This window comes from Pomacea canaliculata, linkage group LG3, assembly GCF_003073045.1.
Source record: "Pomacea canaliculata isolate SZHN2017 linkage group LG3, ASM307304v1, whole genome shotgun sequence".
Classification (NCBI taxonomy): Eukaryota; Metazoa; Mollusca; class Gastropoda; order Architaenioglossa; family Ampullariidae; genus Pomacea; species Pomacea canaliculata.
Genome location: NC_037592.1, coordinates 42434031 through 42444071, shown reverse-complemented (window position 1 = coordinate 42444071; position 10041 = coordinate 42434031). Strand labels below are relative to the sequence as shown.

General features: G+C 50.8%; 1 protein-coding gene across 1 annotated transcript; it reads right to left on the bottom strand.

The window, feature by feature from the left end:
- Positions 1 to 9024: 9024 nt before the first annotated feature.
- LOC112559695 lies at positions 9025 to 9780 on the bottom strand. Its single transcript, XM_025231028.1, has one exon. It carries the CDS (start codon positions 9778 to 9780, stop codon positions 9025 to 9027), a length of 756 nt encoding a protein of 251 aa, XP_025086813.1.
- Between the last annotated feature and the right edge of the window lie 261 nt (positions 9781 to 10041).

Genomic DNA, 10041 nt, shown 5'->3' with positions numbered 1-10041 from the left:
AGTGCAATACCCGACTTTTCCCAGCAGCCCAGGCGGCACGTCGCATTGAGGTCGAGCGTGGGAACTAGGTTGAGCGTGGCGGGTGGGTGAGAGCTTGCTGTAGTGAGGGGCAACGAGTGTACCCGTCGGCTAGTACAGTGCATATAGTCACATACTATACTAGAGGTTACAGTACTGTACATGATATGGCGAGTGTCTGTACTCTAGTAACTGTGTGTAAATGTCTGTGTGAGTATGTATGCCTGCCCTTGTCAGCAAAAGAAAATTTTCTGTCTTGGGTCTCCTCGACAGACATAAAGTCTGATTTGATTTTTTTCTGATTTGATTTGTACTATATACATAGAGAGGTCTGTACTATAGACATGGTGAGTGTCTGTACTCTGTACTGTGTACATGGTGAATGTCTGTACTATAGTACTGTGTACATAGAATGTCTGTACTATAGTACTATATACATAGAGCGTGTCCGTACTTTAGTACTATAGACATGGCGAGTGTCTGTACTATATACGTGGCGAGTGTCCCTACTATTTATAGCCTATGTACACAGGGTGTGACAGGCAGCAAGTGTACAATCCCGACAATGACCAATTGATGTTATCATCTAGCTTCTCCTCTAATTAAACTTTTCAAAATCGAAATTGATCAAGTGATATTCAAACATGGTTTCCGTCGTAAGAGTGGGAGGGGCATGGCAGAGATTTGTGAGGTTTTAGCTTGCGTGTGTGCCTGTGTGTGTGCGTGTGTGTGTGTGTGTGTGTGTGTGTGTGTGTGTTTTAGCTCTCCCCCTCCCCAGTACCCCACCCCCCCTCACACAAAGGCAAGAAAGAAGAGGAACCTTGACCTCCCGTCAACGTGAGCGAGCGCCTGACGAGTTGGTGTGAGTGTAACGACCTGTGAACCCGTCACACCAAAGGGTTAGGTCATGTCACGCTACACGCATGGCAGGCTGTCATCTACACGTGTAGGACATGGCAGAGTCGCCTGACAACAAGTCTTGTGTCAACAGAGTGATATATGTACCTACTACACTTGTAGGTCACAATGACAGTGTGTAGCACAGGTGTAGGTGAATAGATGTCCTGTGTACACACAGTGTGTACAATAGAGTGTGTAGCTGTTGCTAGGTGAGAGTGACCCAATAGTCCATCATCAGTCTGATTGTTACCAACCTCGTCATTGCACGAAAGCTTTGCGTTATCTGCCTGAGGTCACAGTTATCATCGTTATCATCGTGACGCAATAGTGACAGTGACAGCGTGCGTGGTAGATAGTGACGTAGTTGCACAACACAAGTCACGTGATACACCCAACCTTGTAAACACGCTTGACTTACGACAACAACAGCCGCCAAGTGACTGTCGATACTTGCTAAGTACCGGAAGCAGAGCTGTTGCTGTGAGAGATGATGATGCTACACGCCGTTGTTCACCTCTCGTGCTGCTGTTGGTCTGTGCTCGCCGTGTCTTTGCCCCGGACTCCTCGACAAGACAACGTTGTCAACAGACTTCCCCGTGAAGCAGAGCCTGTTCCATCTCCTCCCACTGCCCCGTCCTCACCCCCGTCATCAGCATGTCCGGCTGGCAAACGGCCTCCTGACTGCCAGGCCGACTGTCACGACGGGACGTTTGGCAGCAACTGCTCCTTCATCTGCAACTGCCTGGCCTCCAGAAGCTGCAACGTCACCACCGGCAGATGTCCGGACACCTGTGCGGCGGGCTTCGAGGGGGAGGACTGTCTAAGTCCCTGCAAGCCGGGACTCTTCGGCCTGAACTGCCTCTTCGCGTGTCAGTGCGCCAATCACAGTCGCCACTGCGATCACGTGACAGGCCACTGCACGGCAGGGTGCGGCCCACGTGGCCGAGACTGCAGCGTGTCGTGCGTGAAGGGCAGGTACGGTCCGGACTGCAGCAAGACGTGCGGCCATTGTCACAACGGCGAGTGCCACCCGACAACCGGGCAATGTCCGGGTGGGTGCGATACCGGGTGGACGAGTGACGACTGCAAGACACCTTGTCTAGTCGGGATGTACGGGGAGAACTGCCAGCATCTGTGCGGGAGGTGCGCCGGCGGAGCTCCATGCAACGTCAGCAACGGTTTGTGTCCGGCGGGATGCGAGGCCGGCTACATGATGCCCTTCTGTCGCCACCAGTGTCGCAGTGAAGGCGTGTGCTGGGAGGACTGCAGTGGACAGGAGTGCTGGCAGAACACTCACACCTCGTCCCTCCCCAACAAGCGTCTGGTGTTGATACTGGTGCCAGCGCTGGGGCTGGTGTTCGTGGTGCTGCTGGTTGTGCAGTTTCTGTGCTACACACATCGCCACTTCCTCAGGTCGTTGCTGTTGTCGTATCGCGTTCATCGCTCCTTTCGCTCCGTGTACGGCGGCTCCCGTTACCGCCACAGCTGTGCGCCGCACGTGAAGTGCTTCCCGAGTGAGTCTAGTCTGGATGTGCACAGCAAGGACACCAACCCTGAGGGGAGTGCAGGCCAGTCGGACAGCGGTGCCATCCAGCTGCCAGGAAAGGAAGTCCTCAGACATGAGCCTGAAGACAAAGACACGAGCCACGGCGCCAGACAGGAGTCGCAAAACGATTCCTTGAACCATAAGCCAGCCAGAGAGACCAACTCGGACAATACGACAAGCAAAACACCATCAGGGGATCCTACAGCTACACCTGGGTGGTAGGAGGCCACTTGTGAAGGACAGGATCCTGAGACAGGACAGTAGGACAGCATCCTGAGACAGGACAGTATGACAGCATACTGAGACAGGACAGGACACTATGACAGCATCCTGAGACAGGACAGTAGGACATGAACACACCAGAACTAGTCTACAGAAACCGCCTGTGAGGCTGACACACCTTGTGACAAGCATCGCCAGAAACAAGACCTCGCACATATCGCAGGATATGCACAGACAACATAAGACTTGTGTGATGACAGCAGGATACTAATGGTGGAGGATACCTGCGACAACGACTACCTCACCTCTGTGTCTGAGACAAGTGTGTAACCCTCGTTAACACTAGTGCAGCCTGCCAGCCTGAATGACACAAACATAACCCAACCCTCCCTGACAGATGTAGCCCCAGTTGAGCAGTTCTGCACTGTTTGTGAGGAGGTGCGGCAGGAGCCTCCCAGCCTCGACTCCTGTTCAGACAGAAGCAAGCAGGCAAACATCCCAGGGTTGCCTGGCGCAAGCTGGACGATCACACGTCAGCGCTAATGCCGGAAACTGCCAGAAGTTTTCAGGACTGCTCACTAAACTGGTCATGCCAACAAAGTCCAGAAGTATTCAAGGCTGGTCGTCTATTCCTTCATCTTCTCCTCATTCTCTGTCACCAACACCACGGCGCACACATGCAAACACTGTGTCCACAAGTCTTCCTTCATTCAGCAAACTACAAGGACCTGTCACTGGGCTTCTCTTCCTACATCATCGGGAGTTTTGTTGTTGTTGTAGTTGACGACGATGTGATGATGGTGGTGGTGGTGGTGGTTGGGGGTCCTGCGGTCCTCAAGATATTTCAGAATGCAACATACAGAATACAAAATATAAAACACGACAGTATCTCCTCTCGTTCGTCTTTCAAGTCTGCACTTTATCGCTGACTCACTTCCTCCTGCTCCCTCCATCAAACGGATGTTGCAGTTCTTTCCAGTACAGACAGCATGTCACAGGTGAGCCCCCGATACTTCCGGAAAACGCTGATTGCTACAGGAGTATCCGAGCTGGACACTCCAATAGGTGTAACTTTCTAATTTGCTGACAACTTTTTAAAAATCCTTTCAAAATACCCCAACTTTCAATAAAATTAACCATTTTAATCATCCCCGCAAAATATTCCTCAAAGCTGTTACAGAAAGAATATATAAGATATAATATATATATAATACAAGAATATAAGATTTTTAAATGAACATCTTGTCTAGGCAAGGAGTTACTCTCATTCGCTTCTCTTTCAGTATCCACACAGCCACCGTCCGCCACGCTGGTTGATCCGGCATGTCACAGCCCAGTTCACAGCCCAGTTCACAGCCCAGTTCACACAGCCCAGTTCACACAGAATCCTGGGCCACGGTGAACAGTCACACCTCCCTGAGGCTCCCTCCCTAACATGCCCCCCCCCCCAACACACAGGGAGCGAAGAACGATCCCCCTGGTCCCCGCCATTATCCATGTTGCTCTGTCACCTGCTGTATGCTGACTTAAAGAATTCTGCGACTACATTTCATGTGGACTTCAGCAAACAACAACAAAGTGGACATTTTCTATACTAACCCTGTCCATTATATGGACTACATGTGAGTGAGAGCGAGACTGAGGCTGTCGTCGTCGCTAAAATCGTGGAGGACAGAAAAGCCGGTCGAGAGGATTCTGAGCAAAATCATTTTGTCTGTATCTGCCACAGTGAAGTGTAAGTTGCTTTGTTGCTTTCTCGCCTGTCTACTTCTTGGGTTGTGTGATAGTCGACATCACTCTCATCACAAGGGACTGTAAGGGACAGAAGGACAAAAGCCTTTGGTGTGAGGACAAATATTCTTCCGATAAATGTGCTTGTCATCATGCTGTGTTAATCTGTTGACAGTAGTCTGAGCAGTAAGTGTTAGTGTCAACACTGGACAAACCACTCAGTGTCAACACTGGACAAACCACTCAGAGTTAGTGTAAACAGTAGGCAAACCACTCAGTGTTAGTGTCAACACTGGACAAACCACTCTCAGAGTTAGTGTCAACACTGGGCAGCAGTTTAATCGCCATGCAATAGAGTACCCAGAAGTCTGCCCCGCAATTCTATAAGAAATGCGATGCCATCAGCATGTTGACCTGTGACCTCTGTAGAGTGTGCAGCGCCTGTAACCCTAGCCCAGGTAAGAACACCAGCACTCAGTCCAGAGCAAGCCTAGCCTACTCGGCCCGCCACACGGCCCGCCACTCGGCCTCCCACCGCCTGCTGCACCTTTGACAACCTTTGACACAGCCAGCCACTCGGACGGCTGTCAGAACCTCGCTTGCAGACGCTGCTGGGCTCCGCCATCAACAATTTGCCGACATCCGGTCTGCCAAAGATCCACTTCCGCACCGCAGCTAGTGAGAGTAAGGAGGCGTTGTAGTCATGGGAACATCCGCAAGATGCCGCTGATCACAGCAGAAGCAACTTTGTGCTGCGCCTGGAAGTACGGGAGGATGTTCACAGAGTTGCCACGGCCACCGGTCAGGAAGCAAACTCTCTCTTGGAAGCTGAGACGAAACGTTGGCCACTGCGCAGGTCATAGCGCAGGTCGCAGTCAGAAAATGACCAGAAGACGGTGTCTGCACATGCGCAGCCTTGTTTTTTTTAATCTTTGACTTTGCATTCCTTGATAACTTCATGATCAAATGCCATTTCGAAGTGAGAACTCCATGTAGTCTCTTGTTTAGCGTGGTTCTTGCTGTCAGACCCTGGCTGCAACGTGTACAACCTTTCACCCTTGTTGATGTCACTGGGGGCAAAGGTCGTGATGCAGCCGACCTCGTCTGCACAGCGAAAGCAAGACGAGCTTCCTGATGAAAACGGAAAAATCTTTGGCAGACGGCAGGCGATGTCATCTGCTAGAAAAGGCCAATGGACAGCTCATCTCACTCACAGGTCACTGGACAAACAACTGTTGACACGCTCCAGGTGTCAGAGAGGACGTCAATGGTGAGATGGACAAAGCCAAGGTCTCGTGGTCTGGGGTCAGCAACATCTGCTCGGTGCTTGAGGACTCCTGTCTTGTAGGTCACTACGTCACGCCCGTGGTTTGACGAGACTGTTGTGAAAGAAAGCAAGTCTCTGTGGAGTGTAGAGTACGGACTGCTGTGTGTACAGGACCAGACACATACCGTGACACCAGAAGCTAAGAGGGGGCGGCCTCGCCTCTGATCTCACGCTAACAATAACCTGAGTAGATACTGGCGAGGGCGCAGTACGATTGACGTCATAGACAGAGAGTTCAAGCCCTCTGCACCGCTTGTAAGACATTGTCACATCCGTCCTACTATGTGTCTCTCCCGTCACGCACACACACGTACACACGCTCAAACACAGATACGCACACACGCCTCACACACAGACACACACCTCTCACACACACAGACACACACCTCTCACACACACAGACACACACACCTCACACACACACTGATCTAGACTATTGGTTCCCCCGCACTACTACAGCAAGGCTAAGTTCACACATACACCCTCATCCCACGTCACACCAAGCACCTCCCCTCCCATGTACATTACTCACCCCACTACTCACGACGGTCGGGCTCAACCTTTGTGTGTGTTTGTGTGTTAATATTGTAAACCTTGTGTCATCAGTGAGGAGTGCATGAGTCCTGTGTCCTGAGCGGTCAGCAAATGTCACACGCACAGACCACTGTACAACACCTACATGTACAACACCAAACATATATACAACACCCAACACGTACAACAACACATGTACAACACAACCTGTACACAACACCCAATCAGTGTACAACACTTAACACGAGTACAACACCCAGCATGTACAACACTTAACACGTGTACACCACCAAACCCGCTGCACTACCCGTTAGTTGCAGTGCATCACGGTACGCATGCGCCGTCAAGTCTACAACCGGAAGCTGCCAATGGCCTCACAAGCTGGACATCTGCTGAAAGACTATTTTTAGAAGAATCCTACATTTCATGTCACACATGTGCACGTGACAGATGTACACATGCGCAGTGCACGTCCAGAAGACGAATTCTTGGCCAGCACGTCCAGAAAATACATTTGGAGGAAAGTCTGTCAGCAGCCGACATGCGGTCACTCGCTCGCTGTTTGCACTTACAGCTGGACTTGGTATCGATACACAACAGCTGACAGCTGGACTAGGTGTCGATACACAACAGCTGACAGCTGGACTAGGTGTCGATACATAGCAGCTGACAGCTGGACTTGGTGTCGAGACACGAACAGCTGGAAACACGATAACAATCTACAGCTTGACTAAGTATTGAGACAAAGCAGCTGGAAACTCAGGACAATTTACAGCTATACTGAGTGTCTACACACAACAACTCACAGCTGACAGCTGGATTTGACACAACTGGGGGCAGGATACCTTCCGACAGCTGGACAGAGGTTCTGGGTTTGACGGGCCTACGACTACGACTACGACTAGAATTAGCTTGGACTAAGGAGAAGGATGGCGGCAGCTAGTGTCCCTCCCTCCTGTCCTTGCCATTTCTTACAAACCCGTTAGTATCTTCAGCCCATGTCACGTGACTTCCGGATTTGATAGCCACACTTCAGTATTTTAAAAAACGGCGCTGCTGGGTCATTATTGTGGTCTTGTTCAAAATGAAGCATCAAACTCCAGATGACGGCTCCATGTTCGCGAACTACGTGAAGCAAAGTGGTTAACAACGTGGCGAACATCTGCACAACGTGACTCATGGCCGCTCGTCCATCTCTCGCGAAAAAGAGAGCAAGGGTGGAGGGGGAAACTTTATGCAAATGAACATCGTTGTGCATGTACTGGACTAAAAGATACGAAATACAATCAGACAGGTCCTCTGCTCATCACAAAGTCTCCCACGTGACAGCGATGTGAGCGCCGCCACGTGGCGACAATGATGGCCGCTAAGCCAAGTGTCAAATAGTGCAGCCCGAGCTTGCGCCACGAGTTGTAGTTGTAGTCATTGAAGTAATTGAACTAATTGCACTAATTGCCCTTACAGACGAACTGCTCAATCGTTTTCCAGATTAGCAGCAGACGAAGGTCAGTAGGTGCTTACTGTCACGGTGGTCACGGTACAGGTGAGAATGTTGATGATGACACACGTCTGCTTCACGTCGTCTTCACCATGGACGACGCTGCATGCGATGGCAAGAACTGATCATTTATTTATTCATTTATTTATTCTACTAGGTTGATACGTTTGTGGTAGATATGGCCACGTGACATGATGTCATGGCTTTATGAGCAGATGTGACACTGACAGCGTGACATGATGACTGTCACGGTCAGGGGTGACGCTGTATTGATGTTACGTTGTGACCGTGTGGCAGTCTGCCAGCGTCACATGACACAGGGACAGAATAGTATGGTCACGACACAAGGATAGTGTGACACCATGATGGCGCCCATGACGTGGGCAGCACTACTGTGCACGACCAAGACGTGACACTAGTGACATAACCCTACGATGGCATGACACTGTCATGTGTCACTATGACGATTGTGTATAGACAGCGTGAACAGCGCTTCTCTGCTGCTCCAGTAATGTACTTGTTGACAGACAGCCAGACAGACAGACAGACAGGCAGGCAGGCAGGCAGGCAGGCAGGCAGACAGACAGACAGGCAGGCAGGCAGGCAGGCAGGCAGGCAGACAGACAGACAGCCAGCCAGTAGTGTGCGGGCACTAACCCTCAACATTGGACATACATGCAGGAAACAGTTTGTGAGTGCTGGCTGGACGTACGGCCGGACGGCAGCCTCTCTCGTCACAGCCCGTCCTTTCTTTCACCAAGTCTCGGGATGGAGAACGGGGGGAGGAGCCCTGGCCCCGCTTTTGGGTAAAAAGGCGCTTCAGCCATTTTCTTTTTCTTCCATTGGGTGCCGTCTTTCACTGCCTGGCGATGGCCTCTTTGTTCACGGCAAACGGTCGCGCATTCAATCATCCAAATTAACTCATATCAGCCTTCATAACTCGCCCCTCCACCTCCTCCTCCTCCACCAGCAGCAGCAGCGGCTCACGCGCGCACGCGCGCACACACACACACGTGCGAGCTGGCGATGCCGTCTCGCGGACATCAAACGTCAGGAAGAGAAGCGAGGAGCGAGACTAATGAGCTGAAAAGACAAACCAATTCGGGGTGGAATTACCCGAGCAAAGGCAAACACCCGGGCCAGACCGACCTGACGTCAGTCCCATCACACGGCACTAAACATGGCGGCAAGACGTGTCAACATCACAAAGACGACAACGACGCCAGCGAGGAAAGGGAGGCTACAGTCTTAGAGACGCAAGTAGAGGTGGAGGGCACAGGCGGCTGTTGTAGTCCATGCTGCTGTACACTGCTGTATACTGCTGTATATTGATGCACACTGCTGCATACTGCTGTACACTGCTGTATATTGATGCACACTGCTGCATACTGCTGTACACTGCTGTATATTGATGCACACTGCTCCATACTGCTGTACACTGCTGTATATTGATGCACACTGTTGTATACTGCTGCACACTGCTGTACACTGCTTTATACTGCTGTATATTGATGCACACTGCTGCATACTGCTGTACACTGCTGTATATTGATGCACACTGCTGCATACTGCTGTACACTGCTGTATATTGATGCACACTGCTCCATACTGCTGCACACTGCTGTATATTGATGCACACTGTTGTATACTGCTGCACACTGCTGTACACTGCTTTATACTGCTGTATATTGATGCACACTGTTGTACACTGCTGTACACTGCTCCATACTGCTGTACACTGCTGTATATTGATGCACACTGTTGTATACTGCTGCACACTGCTGTACACTGCTGTATATTGATGCACACTGTTGTATACTGTTGTACACTGCTGTATACTGCTCCATACTGCTGTACACTGCTCCATACTGCTGCACACTGCTGTATATTGATGCACACTGTTGTATACTGCTGTACACTGCTGTATACTGCTCCACACTGCTGTATACTGCTGCACACTTCCTCTACACCACCAGTGCCAGGAGACTCTTCAGCAACTGCCATGGCTAATGGGTTGCTTTGTTTATTTAGTAGGAAAGTGCTTCCACCTTGAGGTGATTTCGCACTTTGGGGTGGGATGGGGGAACCGGAGTACCTGGAGAAAACCCCCGGCACCCAGCCCTGCGGACAGGTGTCACACACAACAGAGTGTCCCGAGACGAGATGTGAACCCCAAGCTTCTCACTGCAGTGTGGACAAGCGAGTGTTGTAACCACTCACCGAACATAAACTGTTTGTCTGTTGACAGGATTACAAGTGCCAGTC